The 17,856-nt window shown below is 38.5% G+C and overlaps 1 protein-coding gene across 3 annotated transcripts in view; it reads left to right on the plus strand.

Annotated features, from left to right (window-relative positions):
- The window catches only part of zgc:173742 (DNA topoisomerase I, mitochondrial), a 41,784-nt gene that overhangs the window by 5,629 nt on the left and 18,299 nt on the right, over nt 1–17,856 (plus strand). For all 3 annotated transcript variants that reach the window (XM_058993593.1, XM_034043238.3, XM_058993592.1), the window contains exons 2-10: nt 411–533; nt 2,661–2,721; nt 3,098–3,150; nt 4,749–4,868; nt 8,588–8,657; nt 9,623–9,756; nt 11,486–11,601; nt 14,126–14,247; nt 17,061–17,183. In XM_058993593.1, the coding sequence (XP_058849576.1) occupies nt 424–533; nt 2,661–2,721; nt 3,098–3,150; nt 4,749–4,868; nt 8,588–8,657; nt 9,623–9,756; nt 11,486–11,601; nt 14,126–14,247; nt 17,061–17,183 (909 nt within the window). In that variant the 5' untranslated portion in view covers nt 411–423. The remainder of the gene's footprint in view (nt 1–410; nt 534–2,660; nt 2,722–3,097; nt 3,151–4,748; nt 4,869–8,587; nt 8,658–9,622; nt 9,757–11,485; nt 11,602–14,125; nt 14,248–17,060; nt 17,184–17,856) is intronic.

The raw sequence follows: 17,856 nt of genomic DNA on the forward strand, positions 1-17,856 counted from the left end.
TGTTTATTAAATTGGATAACTCATCTATATCAAGAGTTCTGGCAAGCCCAAGACCTGATTATCAAACATAAGATAGATCTATCGCCACAAAAAAAACTTGCCATTAGTCTGACATGGATAACTATCAGTGTATCAAACATACAATTTTCAACACACTGCATCACCAGGGATTAACCGTGGGTAAAATTAAGAATGTCCCAAACTGTTATGAACATCTTTGAGATTGAAATTAAAATAAATAAATAAACTTTTTTTTTTAAACTGTTATCGGTACCCTGAAATGGCCTGCTTTCTCATACATGTCTGTGTTTGTGTATTTGCTAACTTTGGGGGGAGAAGGGGCTTGATATACAGTATATTTTTGCTGTTCTTTAATGCCACTTTCCATTCACCTGTCTGCTTGATCCAAGACAATCCACCAAGATGAGACCTGAGGAGAATCGCAATGAAGAGAGGAAAATAAAGAAAAATAAATCCGAGGGCAAAAAACCCAGTGCAGAGGAGCTTGGATCCCGAGCTGACACTTCAAAGAGGTAGAGAGATTTATCTATTTATCCATCTTCCTGGGTAACCTTCATTCTGAACTAGGCAAATTAGAGGGAGTTTCCTGATCGCGGTTTACTGCCAAGCAGTTAGTTTGTGGCTCTGTTGGTGGGGCTGTTGTTTTTTTAAACTCAACAAAGATGGGAAATCACCACTCAAAGCTCCACACCGCAAATATACAGTAACTACGGGTGATATAATTGAGGCATCCACTTATCCAGTAGTGATCAAAATTGAAAACTCTTTAAAATACAATTTCGATGCAGTAGAGATTTATAAAGCACCTTCTGTGAAAGACTCTAAAGACTGTAATCTTGATGTAAAAAACATTGGCTCAGGGAGGACAGTGCTGAATGCCCTTTGAAATAGTTAATATCTCTTCATTAGCAGAGAACAACAAGATCATAAAACAATCCTGAACGATGTACAGTAGGAAGCCGATTAAGGGATTCAAAAGACTGGTGTAATGTTCTCTGTAGACCTAGTACGAGTCAAGGAAACTGAATCTGAAATTATAAACAATAATCTGAAGATATAGAATTAGTTTAAGGTTTAGCATCGACAGCCATGGCTACAGTTATGCATGTTACTGACCCCCAACCCAGATACTGATTCGGAGTACTAAATACCTGAAGATCAACAGCTAACCTCTGTTCCCTCATTAATTGCCCCCTTTCTAGCTTGTCTGGTTAGTCTCTGCCTTGCTTTGTTGGGGAGTCTGACCACCACAATAAGAAGAACAGTGTGGGCAGCAGTGTGGAGTAGTGGTTAGGGCTCTGGACTCCAGACCGGAGGGTCATGGGTTCAATCCCCAGTGGGGGACACTGCTGTTGTACCCTTGAGCAAGGTACTTTACCTAAAATTGCTCCAGTAAAAACCCAACTGTATAAATGGGTAATTGTATGTAAAAAATAATGTGTAAAAAAATAATGTGATATCTTGTAACAATTGTAAGTCGCCCTGGATAAGGGCGTCTGCTAAGAAATAAATAATAATAATAACCTCCCTTATCCTGCGAGAGCGCCAATGCACTTCTCCCTGTGTCCCTCTATCTGAGATTGTCAACTCCGCACTACCAGGACTTGCCCTGTGTCGTATGACTTGCACTGGTCTTGTGTTCAACACACACAGTGTGCATGAGCACATCTAAGCATCTTCAGTGGTTGATGAATTTTAATTTACAGGCAATAATGTTGGAATGAAACTACAAGTAAACTCTAGAAGAATACAGTAGTGTGTGTGCTCATTATACAAAGCATGGTGATTAATCTTAATGAAAGGAAAGTAATTTACAGTGAGGTACCTGCTGTACTATTTTGTTTAAAAGTAATGGGAAAAATAATCCATCTTTTGTTGGTTCTAGTGAATTAAATTACGGATGATAAGGGATATAGCTTTCTGCATATGACACAATAATGATGAGTAATGGCAACTCCAGAGTTATTGGGTTGAGAATGAGGAGATTGGAAAGCCAATCCAACAATAATTCAGGGTGTAGGAGGTTCAGGAATGGTGGTATTATTTCGCTGACTTATTTTTACATGGGTGCGTTCAAGAGTTAACTTTTCAATGTACTATTGTATTTAAAGAAAATGTCCTACAGTTGTATTTGTTTTACTGCATATATTTGTGTGTAAACTAAAATCGAATACGTTTTGAAAGCACCAATTAAGCGAATAAAATAAGAGTTTGGTGCTGACTTCACAGGTTGTTCTTCGGTTCTAGATGCCTGTCTAGACATACAGTATGCAATGAACGTTAGATCATCTTTATATTGGTAAGTGCCAGCTCCATCTAGTGTACAGTAGTGTATTGGCAGCAAAACAAAAAATAAAACTGATCTGAAGTGGCAGATTATTAGACGGCTTCTGTAAATTGTGTAAATCTAGCCTATATATACATATATGGCAGACAACTATAAATAGTTAGCATCTATGGAAATTAATGCAGAGTTTATTGCAGGGCTTCCTCACTTCAGTTTTATGGAATATATTTCTATGTATAGCAGTGAGTTTCAATGTTTTCTTTTTGTATCGGTCATAGAAGTAAAAATATCACTAATGCTGCAACATCCCAACAAACATGGTGTTTCTTTATATCAATTCCTCTCGTTTCAGTAAAAATAAAAAACAGAAGGAAACTGGGAAGAAAAAGAAAGAAAAATCAGCAAAGGAACAGGTAGAGCATTTCAAAAGTTTTCCTCTCCCTCTTTTTCCAACTCACATTATTTAGTTTGCTCATAAACGCGGCATAACACCCTCATGAAATGACTGTGTCATCTGCACACAAATCTAAACACAAACACGGGTAATGAAATGTGAATATGGCTGAACCTGTTTCAGGAGGAGATGAGTTAAGCACAAAAACCAGGAATTGATAATGTGAGTTGTGCCACAACCTGATTTGTTTATAAATTGATACAGTGAACTCCTAGATATGAAATCTATTTGTGTTTTCACGGATTTGTATTCAATTTCTGTCATAAGTAATAACAAATGGAAAAATGAAATAAGTGGACGTTTTTTTTTTTTGTTTTTTTTTTAACTTTCTACAGAACAAGTCAACAACATCTCATAGCGCTGACACAGAAATGGAAGACTTTGTGAGGTAGGTCTGTTTTCTTATTTTGTTTCACACTTAGATAATGGAGTGTCGCTGTGGGGCTTCTTGAGGGAGGTTCTATATTTAGCTATACGGGCCTGTTAATCTTCTTTCCCAGCTTTTTCCATTAAATAATGTCAATATAAAACATTGAAACATGCTCGGACTTGGAAAGCAATCTCTGGCAAAGAATATCAAATGAAGTACCACTGTAAGGTTTTAAATGTAGCTGTATGATGATTACATGGTTTGAAACCATCAAAAACTAAAATTGTACAACAGAAATGTTACTGAACAAAAGTAGAAGAAATTAAGTGCATTAAGTGCACTGGCTTTTTATGGTAGCAAGAATTTAACACTTTAAGGCAGAAGGGACATGTTCCCCCCCCCCCCTCCCAAAAGAAAATTATGCACATTATTTATTTTTTCAATGAGATGCACGGGCAGGGGTTAAAATTTACTGACAGGTTGGATCGGGTCGTCCAAATTGTCAGTTTCCTTGTGATACTTATGTCACTCAAATGTATTTTAAGTAGAAACCATTTGAACAACTGCCCAGTTCCTTGTGTACCTTAAGAGGTTAAGACATGATAGAATAGTGTTCTTCTTTTGATCTTTGGGAATGGTACATTATACATTGGGGACCAGTTAGAGGGTAGCCCTGAATTATTCTGTTTTAGAATTAGTTTTTTATAGCAGTGTAAAAACAGGTTCCAATTCTTATAAAAATACCCCTGTCAAGACGTTATAAATGAGCTCTTTTATGAAGGGTGTTATGGGGTCATTTTTCAATTACTACCTACATCCCAATGAAGGTAATGGCTCTATTTCACTCCACTACACACTTCCATTTTTAGATGTTGGACAGCATTTTTAACCACTGCATGTCCGTCGTCCTCCCTCTTCAGCTCTGGGGAGTGATGGTATGATGAAGCTGCACACACGACTAATGGTGGAGCTTCAGGCTGTATTGTGAACGCAATGAACAACCTCATTGGTAATTTATGTTGGAAAGCAATCATGTGGCTTGTTGCTGTCAAAAGTGGCAGAGTGAGATGATCTTAACCAGAAGAAATCCATCTCCCAAGGACTGGTGCAGTTAGGAGTGGAAGCCAACCCCCCATTCCAGAAACATATCCCCTCCAATAGGGGCTTCCTGCTAACTAGCTCCATTCTTTATAATCTCAAGCACCCTTGCAGATCCCTGGTGCACCAGCACTGAGACACTGCTTGACTATTGTGAAATCATTCAAAGCTATTTAGTGCTGGATGTTGGGTATCTATGGCTTCATTCTTCTTCAGTGCTACAAGGACTGTGGGATATGTCCGCCCAGGGGAGTTTTATCCAGCCCCCCCTACACACACACAATGTTGATTTGCCTCAGTAAAAAAATTCAAATAGGAGCATTCAAATCCCATCAACCCCCTAGGAATTTCAGTGAGTCCATCCCAGATCCTACTGTATATAGGAGTTTGTTAGCTGAATTGGATGCCAGCAGAAAAAGATACTCATTCTTGTCATGCTTGCAAATCAAATTTGACTTGGACACCAGATTATTATTATTATTATTATTATTATTATTATTATTATTATTCAAAACTAGTGTTGCAAAAGGGATCGTTAAGGAGGAACCAGAGTACCCTGATTTCCATTCGGACAGGAAGAACCGAGTAAAGAAGAGAGCCAGAGAGGAGGATCCCCAAGAGGAGACACTGGTGGCTAGGTGAGTATTGGATTCAAACCCCCATTCCCAGACAAAGTTGTGAAACAATAAACAGACATCTTTTACCAAGTATATCAACTCATAAAGTTTAATGACAATAGAATAGATTTTTTTATTTTTCAGTGCCATCATTGAAGAAGACTTCTAGTCAGAAAGTATGGCATTAACCTTTGTGTGTGTTTAATGTAGCACTATTGAATGTTTAACAGCTGTGGAGGTTTTAACAAGTAGCTTCAAATTACATTATCTTAAATGTTCTTGCCTACGTTTTCCTATCATTCTTTGAAGTTCATATTGCGATTACTCACATAGTTCCTCGAGTCTGTGCTAAGGTAATGTTAGAGCTGCTGTTGAGTTCTAGCTCTAGACTCATGTAAGGTAGCTTTGATCAGTTTCTATCACTAAGCCCCGGCACCATCTAGATAGAGCATAGCAGTGCATTGCCAGCAAAACTAAAGGAATGTTGTTTCTAAAGTGGAAGATCACTGGATGATGTAGTCTCCAAGTCGCATGGCACAGCTAGAACCCAGGATCACCTTTCAGTCCTCTGCTCCAAACATTCAGCTGTGCTATTGAAATGTATACAATCGGATTCCTTCGACAAGTTATTCTGCCTTCATTGTCCAAAAGCACTGTTGCTAATTCTGAGCAAAGCACGCCTCGTATAAACACTTTCCATGAACTCCCTTTTTGACTAACCAGGCTAATTAGCTATGGAGGTGGGGAGCACTTGAATAGTTTGACCTCTCAAATCTCCTAATTGTGGCAGAATTCCACTAACTAAGCTTATGAGCCACAGCACGAATGAACATAGGCAGCTGCGAAACTCACCTTCTTTATTTCTGCCTCAGATATAGCAGCGGGTTATTAACCTCTCTGGACCCACCATTTTGAATTAGTTATCTGAATAAAGGAAAAGGCAAGGGTGGGAGAACCAGGGCACTTGACTGAATGGTCTGCGGTTAGAAGATTAGATTTAATCTTGGATAGAAATAGTTCCTATGCTATTATATATACAGCTCTGGAAAAAATTAAGAGACCACTGCAAAATTATCAGTTTCTCTGGTTTTACTATTTATAGGTATGTGTTTGGATAAAATGAACATTTTTGTTTTATTCTATAAACTACTGACAACATTTCTCCCAAATTCCAAATAAAAATATTGTCATTTAGAGCATTTATTTGCAGAAAATGACAACTGGTCAAAATAACAAAAAAGACGCAGTGTTGTCAGACCTCGAATAATGCAAAGAAAATAAGTTGATATTCATTTTTAAACAACACAATACTAATGTTTTAACTTAGGAAGAGTTCAGAAATCAATATTTGGTGGAATAACCCTGATTTTCAAGCACAGCTTTCATGCGTCTTGGCATGCTCTCCACCAGTCTTTCACATTGATGTTGGGTGACTTTATGCCACTCCTGGCGCAAAAATTCAAGCAGCTCGGCTTTGTTTGATGGCTTGTGACCATCCATCTTCCTCTTAATCACATGCCAGAGGTTTTCAGTGGGGTTCAGGTCTGGAGATTGGGCTGGCCATGACAGGGTCTTGATCTGGTGGTCCTCCATCCACACCTTGATTGACCTGGCTGTGTGGCATGGAGCATTGTCCTGCTGGAAAAACCAGTCCTCAGAGTTGGGGAACATTGTCAGAGCAGAAGGAAGCAAGTTTTCTTCCAGGACAACCTTGTACTTGGCTTGATTCATGCGTCCTTCACAAAGACAAATCTGCCCGATTCCAACCTTGCTGAAGCACCCCCAGATGAGTCCAATTTTCAGCTTTGCCCAACACCTGGTCGTCTAATGGTTAGACGGAGACCTGGAGAGGCCTACAAGCCACAGTGTCTCGCACCCACTGTGAAATGTGGTGGAGGATCGGTGATGATCTGGGGGTGCTTCAGCAAGGCTGGAATCGGGCAGCTTTGGCATGAATCAAGCCAAGTACAAGGTTGTCCTGGAAGAAAACTTGCTTCCTTCTGCTCTTTCCATAGATGTTCGATAGGATTCAGATCAGGACTCATAGAAGGCCACTTCAGAATAGTCCAATGTTTTGTTCTTATCCATTCTTGGGTGCTTTTAGCTGTGTGTTTTGGATCATTATCCTGTTGGAGGACCCATGACCTGCGACTGAGACAGAGCTTTCTGACACTGGGCAGTACGTTCCGCTCCAGAATGCCTTGATAGTCTTGAGATTTCATTGTGCCCTGCACAGATTCAAGGCACCCTGTGCCAGGCGCAGCAAAGCAGCCCCAAAACATAACCGAGCCTCCTCCATGTTTCACTGTAGGTATGGTGTTCTTTTCTTTGAAAGCTTCATTTTTTCGTCCGTGAACATAGAGCTGATGTGACTTGCCAAAAAGCTCCAGTTTTGACTCATCTGTCCAAAGGACATTCTCCCAGAAGGATTGTGGCTTGTCAATATGCATTTTAGCAAATTCCAGTCTGTCTTTTTTATGTTTTTCTTTCAAAAGTGGAGTCCTCCTGGGTCTTCTTCCATGGAGCCCACTTTCGCTCAAAAAGCGACGGATGGTGCGATCAGAAACTGACGTACCTTCACCTTGGAGTTCAGCTTGTATCTCTTTGGCAGTTATCCTTGGTTCTTTTTCTACCATTCGCACTATCCATCTGTTCAATCTGGGGTCGATTTTCCTCTTGCGGCCACGCCCAGGGAGGTTGGCTACAGTTCCATGCACCTTAAACTTCTTAGTAATATTTGCAACTTTTGTCACAGGAACATCAAGCTGCTTGGAGATGGTCTTGCAGCCTTTACCTTTACCATGCTTGTCTATTATTTTCTTTCTGATCTCCTCAGACAACTCTCTCCTTTGCTTTCTCTGGTCCATGTTCAGTGTGGTGCACACAATGATACCAAACAGCACAGTGACTACTTTTCTCCATTTAAATAGGCTGAATGACTGATTACAAGATTGGAGACATGTGTGATACCAATTAAAGAAACTAATTCGTTTGAAATATCACTATATTCCAATTATTTATTATCTTTTCTAAGGGGTACCAACAAATGTGTCCAGGCCATTTTAGAATATCTTTGTAGAATAAGCAATAATTCATCTCTTTTCACAGCTTCTTTGCTTTATTCTATGACATACCAAAGGCATGCAAGTATACATGATAAAATAGCTTTTAATTTCATCACTTTTCAGGAGGAATTAAGCATTATTTCAATGAGCTGTAAGGGTACCAACAAATTTGAGCATGTCTGTATGTGTGTATATATATATATATATATGTAATCTATCCAATTAAATGCTATACACTTCCTATCTTGTACACATATATGATTTGCAGTATGTTAAGCTATGGAGGGCTTCCTGTGTTGATTTGTATGATGTATGATGTTCGTGCTGACCCACATTCACTGTTAATTTATTGATATCCTTGAGAGCTATGTATGTGACGACCATGCCTTTTACACATATCTTAACAGGCACAGTATTTGAGAGCAATATCACAAAATGCTAAAAGGGCACCCCACACAGAATAACATGACATCTTGATAGGATCCCTATAAATTGGACCGGCTTATGCACTCCAGATGGTGCCTATTCATTATCTGATGTGTCACACTTTAATTTTTACATGTACCTACAGGTGCTCCACTTTTTCATGATACTGATGGGTTTAATTTTGCATTTATGGCAGCAGCCCGGGACCTGTATGTTACTGACAATGTTCTTTGTTTTGTTGTTTATCAGAAGAAAAAAGAAAGTGAAGACAGAGACTGAGGAGAGAGCAGAGAAGACAAAGAAAGATGTGAAAGTAAAGGTACTGTACGATGGAAGGGACATTGTGAGTTGGGTATTGCTTTTCTTTAGTGGTAAAGCAACATTACAGGCTTTGCGCTTTCCATTGATGTCAGGCATGCCCATATGCATGCTTTCTACCACCTCCTCATTCAGTGCTGTGACACACAGCAAATCGGTAGGTGTGTTCAAGTGCCTGTAACTCAAAAACGGAAAGGAACACACGTGCCTGGATGACATGTTCCTAGAATAAACTACAGCATCTAGAATACAGTGGTGCCTTCACTTGCTAGGGGACAGCTGTGGGCATTGGACGTCTTCTCCATTTTGCATAGCATAAACAACACATTACCATTGGGTGTCTTCTCCATTTTGCATAGCATAAACAACACATTACCAAACGATGGCTAGAAGTAAAGGAAAAGCAAAATAGTGTTCATATACACGTTTTCATTCATTCATTTACTCCAGTTAGTTTATATTTTGTTTTATTGCAGGTTACTAGGAAAGTCAGTTTTCCAACATGTCCTTATGAGGATTAAGACTGCAGGGAACTCAATATAAATATAACTCTGTATTAAGTAGGAATTAAGAGTCAATTTTAGAGGCAAAAAGGTGCATGTTTACAAGTTTTACGAGCAATTTAATAAACACTTTTTTTTTTTTTTTACTTTAACCCTTTCATGCATGATCACCTCTTATGGGGACAGATTTTAAAAAAAAAATAATCTCCTAGTCTTTATAGGGGGGACATATGGAAGACGCAAATGCATGAAGACCTAGTATATGAGGATGACTTTTTTCCCCATATAAGGCAATTGTGTTTTTTTTTTTTAATAGAAAAATATATTGTGTCCAATGTTAACCCTTTCATGCAGTAAATACTGGAAAGTCTACATGCTAGTAATTGCCTCCAACGCATACAAAGCACAAAACATCATCACTGCACGTTTAGCCGTCTTGGTATGTTCGTTTCTCCCCTCCCAGAAAGAAAAGAAAGTGAAGGAGGAGCCGCAGATTGCAGCAGGGGGAAAGAGAAAGAAAACTAAAGAGGAGATTGAAGCTGCGAGAGCGTTGAAGATTAAAAAGAAAGAGGAGGAAGAGCAGCAGCGCTGGAGATGGTAGGGATGATTTTATACTGGGCTGTGAAGGCAACAACCTGTATGGATCTCGCCTTAACTTTACGTTCAAAATCAAGCATTACGATGTTTCAAACAGTCGCCTTTATTTAAAGAACAAGGTGACGTCCACGCTTTGCTACCGCCAAATACCGTTAACCCTAAGGTGATTTGAACCTGTGCCCCCAGAAGGGAGAGCCAGTGCATGAGTCCATATGTGACCAAAGCCCCAATATTAGCAGTTTTACTGAAGCTACTTTCAAACTGGAGCATCCTCCTGTGATAGGAGTGACTGAATAAGATCTTAAATTGAGGTCAGATTTAAATTTACATTTATTTTATTTATGTAACACTTTTCGTACAACAGTATCTCAAAGTGCTTTACATGTCGGATAAAACCGAAAGAAGAATGCATTATGTAGTAGTAGTAGTAATAGTAGTCGTAGTAGTAGTAATAATTTCAATAAATAATAACAATAAAAAAATAAACAATGGGGGGGGGGGTGGAACAGGACATAAATAAGAATGATATAACACAAAATTACAAAAATAAGGACTTACGTAATTGGTGGAGGTTCAACATGACAATGTTTAAAAGAATAAATAGGGTGTCCTTGGAAACTATATGTTACCGACCATGTGGAAATGTGGTCAAGGGCCACTAAGTTGGTAGAGCACTTGCATGTTTCTGGAACAGGCACACTGGTATGAAGGATTGCTCCTGTGCTGTTAAAGATCGACGATCATCTGCTTGTGTAAAATGAAAAAGGTTTCACATTCCTCATGGTTTGAAGCCTAATTCACTTTACTCTGTCTTAGACTTGGAACCTTCCAAAAATGTAAGCCAATACAATCTTTCCTGGTGTCTGGGATGCATATCCAGTGTGAAGGATTTACTTGCACTTCAATAACATGATGCCAGCGATGTGTCAAACATTCCTATTGCTCCTATGTCAGACCATAATGTTCTGCATTGTGTTTTGTTTGCACGTGTTGTATTAAAAAGCTACTACACTGAATACATATTGAATCGGGTTAAACTCTGCTTGTCTTGATAATGTTTGACACATTTATTTATTTAATTGTATTTAAGTAGCTGGACATTGATTTGTGTAAAACGCTACCTTGGGAGACCTGCAGACGCACATGTATTACATGTTGTGTAAGGCTCATGGAGTACCGTGGTTATTCCAAGAATGAAGATGGCTGTGGACAACTTTTGGGGGCTCGTGGAGCATCAGTAAAATAACCACTTCTCTCCATGAACGTTCATTGTGTATTCTGTGTGTATTACAGTACAATATACAGTGTGGAAGTATGTTTAACCCTTGCATGCATGATGACCTCACTTTACAGTATATGGGGACATATGGAAGATGCAAATGCATGATAGCCTCATATGAGTAGTGTATTAGAATTTTTTTTTCTTTTTAAATGACCGCTGAAAAATGCATTGGTGTTCAAAACTACTTCAAAGATATTTTTATTTCTTCATTTTCAGCTATTTTCAATATTTCATGCATGGAAGGGTTTCACCTGAATTAGCTGAAACAGCTGAACTCCGAGAATCCATTTGAAATCCACAATGAAATCATGTTTAATGTTTTAAATAATAATAATCTGATGCTAGATCTCAATACGTGTTGTATAAATGTTACTTTATTTCACAAAAAATATAGTAACTAAGTAATATAAATATTTGCTTTATTTCACATTACAATTCTTGCTTCAGGTGGGAGGAAGAGAAGTATGAAGATGGCATCAAATGGAAGTTTCTGGAACACAAGGGGGCTTATTTCCCGCCTGAGTATGAACCTTTCCCGGACCACGTCAAGTTTTATTATGACGGTAAATCTTTTAGCCTTTCAACGTATTGATGTTGGGTCTCTAACAGCGCGTGCAATAGCCTCTCATTGTGCCGCTGCACAGATATCTGCTGGCTGTTACTTAACACAGCAAATGGCTGCAGAGAATGAGCCATTTAGATCATCAATCCTTACAGTAAGGACTTCTCTCTGAAATTATTTGTTAAGGATTATTGCACCCAATTTTTCTTGATGTTCAACTGTGACGCTTTTCAGTAGCATTTTGTCGATTGTGCAAAAATGCAATCCAATGTGTTTTTTTTTGTTTGTTTGTTTTTTTCTTCAATGCATTAATCATCCTCCTTCAAATTCTACAAAACCTGACACATATTCCCCTTCCTCAGTAGAGGTCAGGAGCCTTGTTTTTAATGGAGTGAGACATGCCTCATTAAATTTACTCAACTCCTGTAACTACAAAACAGGCATAAAACCTGTGTCCTTTGCCTTTGCCAAATAATTCAGTTTGAAATTTGACAACATCCTATAGTCTTATTGAATGGCTGCATCGATTTGCAGCCAGTACGGTGGTGGAGGAATAGTCTTTGCAGCTGGGGCAACTGCACAGGGGCCCACGACCTCAGAGGGCCCTAATGGGGTCTGAAAGTTTGTAGAAAAAATTAAAAAAAACTTGTGATATCCTTCACATTTATATTTGCAGATGTTACCTTCATATTCATATAGTTGTAGCTACCAGTACCAGTAATTGTTTTTATTCTCCCTTGTTTCATCAGGTACTGCTATTCTCTTAATTTTGATTTTAAAAAATGGTTGTATTAATGCATGCAATGACAAAGGCTCTTTTTAAAATGTAAACACTGCCGAATCCTTCTACAATGGCTGCCTTTGAATGGTGCATTAGGATGACAAAGCCTTCCATTTTGTGCATGGCATCTTTTTACATTTTCTGGATTTAAATCCGGTGGTTGATAAGGAAAACTGGCCTTTAAATACACACACACAGACCTTGCCTCGATATCTGATATTCTTCCCTACAAACCCACACGAAAAGCACATTATTGGCTTGTCAGGTTGATAAAAATCCCTTTTATATTTGTGTACTATACATCTGTACAGTCTAACTTGACTGACCATCTCCTTTTGTAATTTTTTCTGATAGGCCGAACTCTGCCTGCTGTGGGGTAATACTGAGAATAGATCTGAAGAGTTTATATATTGTTCATTAGATTTACCAAGATGTACACAGACCTCGGAATTCTACTCTTCAGGTGTAAGTGGAAATATAAGGAAACAATTGTGCATGTAAACAAACCCCCCTGTTTCTTTAACTTTCCACTTAAACTTGAAGGAGAGACTTTTGAGAAAACAATTCAAATATTAAGTTTATTTTGTATTCGCTGTGGTGGGTTTGTAGGTATGCTTCCAGACTGAAGAAGTACTGTTGAACAGTACATGCTGTTTTGATTTTAGCAGTTGTTTTTGCCCCTAGAAGAAGAAAAAAGCCACCAAAACAGAAAAGGTCTTGCAGTTACAATACAGATCATTAAAGAAGCACATCTTGGGTTAAGGTCCCTTATAGCAGAGTAGCTTGGGAGTTCCTGTAGTGTAGCTGGCCCTGCTCTTTAGAATAGTCAATCATGCATTCTGATTCCAGAGGTGTTAAATAATTCAAATTTCATCTACCATGTACAAGTGTGCACCATGTCAATATTAATAGAGTAGGGTTACTAGGCAACAAATTCCAATTTTCAAATTGAATCCGTTGCTTCTGGTCAGTGGGATATTTCCATGGCAATGAGTTAATCTTCAAAACACAACAATCAATTTCCATTGATAAAGTGCCCCAAAGCCCAAATCTCTGGACAATGTTAACAAAAGACATGCAATGAAGTCTAAATTACTGCTTCTGTTTTGTTTCCTTTTAATGTGCAGCTTTTCCCTTTGTCAGTACTAATCCCTATAGAAAGAATAAACATTTTTGTAGCAAACTATTTGTACACAATCAAATGTGGCTTTTTTTTAGACCAGGAGTTGTTTCCTTGGCAACAAGGAACACAAGTATATGTTCTTTGAAATACTGCCTTTTCATTACAATTTAAACAGTTTGTTTGTGACACATGCTAGTCTTTTATGTACAGTTCAGGACCAGAAGCAATGTTTTTTGTTGTAGTTTCCATTTGTATTGCTTTTTTTCAGAAACGAGCTTAACACCAAATGGCACTTGCATAAAAAATGACAATGAGCAAAATTGTGCGGGTGGGTCTACATAAGATTTGATACAAATGAAATAAATAAGAATGTGGCAATAGACAAGTTCATTTCTGCAAATATAACCTATGGCAGTACGATTAAAGGAGAAACAATATCCATTGTAAATATTTCATTTGTGTCCTTCAGTTGTAGGCCAAATTCACACCTTTATAGATTCTTGTTGTTAACCCCCTCCTCCCCCCCATAGTATCTATATTCTGATTTGGGTGTTTTAAAGTCATGTGCAAATGTACAGCAATGTAAAGTTGCGTTGTAAATAATCATTGTTCTTCTCTCAGGGAAACCTATGGCTTTGAGCTTGGCAGCTGAAGAAGTGGCTGGTTTTTTTGCTCACATGTTGGATCACGAATACACAACGAAGGAAGTGTTTAGGAATAATTTCTTTACGGATTGGAGAAAGGTAAGTGGAAGGGTACAGTAGGCTCTTTCTGTTGAATCTTTTTAGTTTCTTTTTGCCAAAATAGGCATGGCAACTGATTTTAGGGCTTGTGTAAAGTGAGACAAACCGTTTTGGAAGTTTGAGATTTAATTCTGGTTCTTGTGCCTTCAGCGCTCGTCACTTAGCTGAGAAATAATTTCTCGGTTCTTGGCAGTGAATGCTCTTCAAAATAAGATTTGTGTAGCATATTGATATGCTAATCCAGACAACTTGCTCTGTGCAGATGGACAAATCCAATTAAAATGTTATTAAACAGAAACATAGGAGCAGCACTTTGCTGTCGATCATCGCGGTAGTTGATTCAAAGGAAGCTTCATGATTTTTCCTCCAGAAACTGTCTCGCTAAAAGAAAACTTAAAAGGGTGCTAACCAAGGGCTTAAATTGATTTATTTCTTACATATTGACTCTAGCAACATTAGTGCTGCCCCCTTAACAGAGTGCTACCCATATCTTTTTAAAATACATTTTATTACCTCATTACACTGTCGGTGCCCCTCTTTTTGTCTTGTTTTGGAGGTTTGTTTAATATACTATATATTTATTTAATATGTACTTTAATTTGAACAGTTGTGTCCTTCATATATAGGTATGTTTGTTCAAACTTGACGAGAATCTGATAAAATCTGGCTTTTATTTTTATTTTTATTTATATATATATATTATATATATATATATACATACATATATATATATATATACATACATACACACACCATGTCCTTAATGAGCCACTGTAGAAGTAACCAGCATGAGAGCATACTATGCAAATAATGATTGGAAAAGACAAGTTAAAACCTTGCCAATACCTACATTTTCACAGAACCTTGATGCATATAAGCAAATCACCGTAATTGCATGTCATTTGCTTTTGATTGGGTTAATTTAATTGGAAATTAGTTATCCTCCTACTATTCTGTGATGGCCACAGGCTTAATGTTGCGTTATGTAGTAAGAAAATCAAAACTGTGGTCTATTGATGGCAAAGTCACCTTGAGGCTAAGGGGCTTTGATCATGAGAGATAATGTTTTCATTGCTGGTATGTGAGAATTATTTAGCCAAGTATCCTGCCCAGCATTTCCAGTCTGTCTCAAAGTTGCCTTTGGTGCTCAGATCTAATTGGAAGGGTCACTCTGGGACACATTATAAGGGTGCTGAGATGCACAGCAATTTCCCCTTGTAGAGCAGATAAGAAATGTCAGGCTTTGCTAAAAGCTTAATTAGTCAGGCATAAGCCTGTAGGATATTTCTAATTAAACTCAAGTGATGTATCTTAAACTGCTGTGTCTAAGAAACATGGGCATCCCCTGAAAGGAGACCCCGATCTGGAGTACACTGCTTTCTGTTCTGTTTGTGGCTGCAGTTCAAATAACCTTCTGTTAACTTTAGAATAGACCAGCAACCAATCATTTGCTAATAAATGACAATCGATGCACAGAGGACACTAAGATTCATTAAAACAAAATTCAGTAGATAAGGACAAACCCCATGACACAATGATATGATGAGCAAACTTTTTTATTGATGAGGTATGCGAAGCAAATGAACATAGAACAAACAGTCTGGCATAACACCTACCTGGATCAAAGATCCCCTACCTGGCTGTTGAACAGGACAGGAGACCCCCATAGAATTATACTTAATTTAAAGTAAGAGATGGGGGCGGGTGGTGGGTTGCAAAAGAACAAATGCGAAAGGAAGAGGGAGTAAACAGGTTATTTATGCTAGCAGTAATTATTCAATTTGGATTCAATTAGATGATATAATTCAATTAGATGACGTGATAATGTGTGGGGGTTCGTCCAACCTCCCGAACCTAAGCTGTAAACTTCATAGGATGTGGAGAATCTGAATACTACTGAAAACATGTATGTGCATAGTGTTATAGATAGTAATGCAAATGAACAAGATTTAGTCTAGGAAAGCGCAGGGAAAGAACATGTTTCTGAGAAGCCAGTTATGTGAGGTTCCAGTTCATAAACTTCAATGCGCACAACGATTTGAATGCTGGTAATGGGCCATTTCAAACACTGAATATGCCGTTTCCACAGAAGCACGTTTAACATATAGATTCGCTACAAGAATCAAGGTCCTGCGCTTTAGCTTTCGAGTTGCCTTGCTCTGAAACCGCTAATTTTGTATTCCTCAGTCTGCTTACCTGTGTAAAAGGACACGTCTCCTGTTCAGACAGATTGTGTTGGGGAGCATTACATCGCTAATGCTCAGGGTGACCTTTACTGGGTTGGGGCCCAGATGGCATTCTCCGACAAAACTGGCTATTGATCCGTTTTTAATGTATTGTTTAATTTGACTGTATTTCCTGGTGCTGGTGCTATAGATCGAGTGTGCTTGTTTCCTGAGTTATTACTGGATAAAGGCGTTCAGCCATTTTCTTGGCATTTTAGTGAAGGGTATGGTATTTGTTTTGGTAGCACATTTAAAAGACTAAAAATCTGCATAGCGCTATCATTGGGTGACACACAACAGCTTGCCTTCTGATCCAAGAGAACTTGTTTGAAACCTTCTCTTGCAAATATGTAAAGAACAGTTAGGAAGTCAACATAGAATGTGTATTTCAGTACCGAGAAATAAGCTCTCGTCACTGCTGGCCATGGGCTAATCACTCAGATCTTAACTTACTTTAAAGCCAATTTTCCAATAGACTATTATGGTTTGTACAGTACAGTATGCTGGGGTGACTGTCCTGTTTTAGGGAGGTTGGGTGCCTCTGTATCTCTGTGACCATCCTCTCCCTGTGTCCTTCCTTTGTCTCAGGAAATGACCCTGAAGGAAAGGATGATAATCACCGACCTGGAGAAGTGCAATTTCAATGAAATGTTCGAATTCTACAAAAACAAAATGGAAGCCAAGAGAAATATGAGCAAAGAGGAAAAGCAGGTAATTCACAAGCAAAATCACAACTTCCTCCCTGTAAAGCAATGGTGGTTTTCAGGCGAGTAAGAATGCAAGAATGATCACTTGGCAAGCAGCAAAATCCAAGTAACCATCAAGGAGAGTTGGACCAAGGAGGTGACTGTCAACCAGCAATCTACTGGTACCTGGAGGTACTACTAATATCAAAGCCAGCTGCCAATGTGGCTGGCAATCATTTTCAACACCATTATTTATCACAGTTTCTTGTCAGTTTATTATCTGGTACTACTTTTAAAGCACCTCCATGACTCTACTTCAATCCCAACCAATAGCTGTAATATTCATGAGCTGCGTGACTCCACCTTTTCACCAGGTCCATCCTCCCAAACCCTTTACCCATATGCAAAAAATAAAACTTATTTCGTCAATAGAGGAGAAGATGACTGCTGATATCAAAATGTTCTTACCCTTGTCTGGGTAGACATACTTTTATAGAAATGGCAGAGGAAAGGGGGATCATGTCTGAATACTTTTCTTAAACGGTGGGAGGTAAAGTGAATGTTAACTGCTTATCTCAATGTTGATGGGCAGATAGGCATTATCCCAGTGCAAGCCCTTACTACTTCACCCCATGTGTGTGTGCTTGTAAAGTGTCATCCATCTACTTTTAATTATACCATATAAAAATGAGTAAGGT

Source organism: Acipenser ruthenus, chromosome 20, assembly GCF_902713425.1.
Source record: "Acipenser ruthenus chromosome 20, fAciRut3.2 maternal haplotype, whole genome shotgun sequence".
NCBI lineage: Eukaryota > Metazoa > Chordata > Actinopteri > Acipenseriformes > Acipenseridae > Acipenser > Acipenser ruthenus.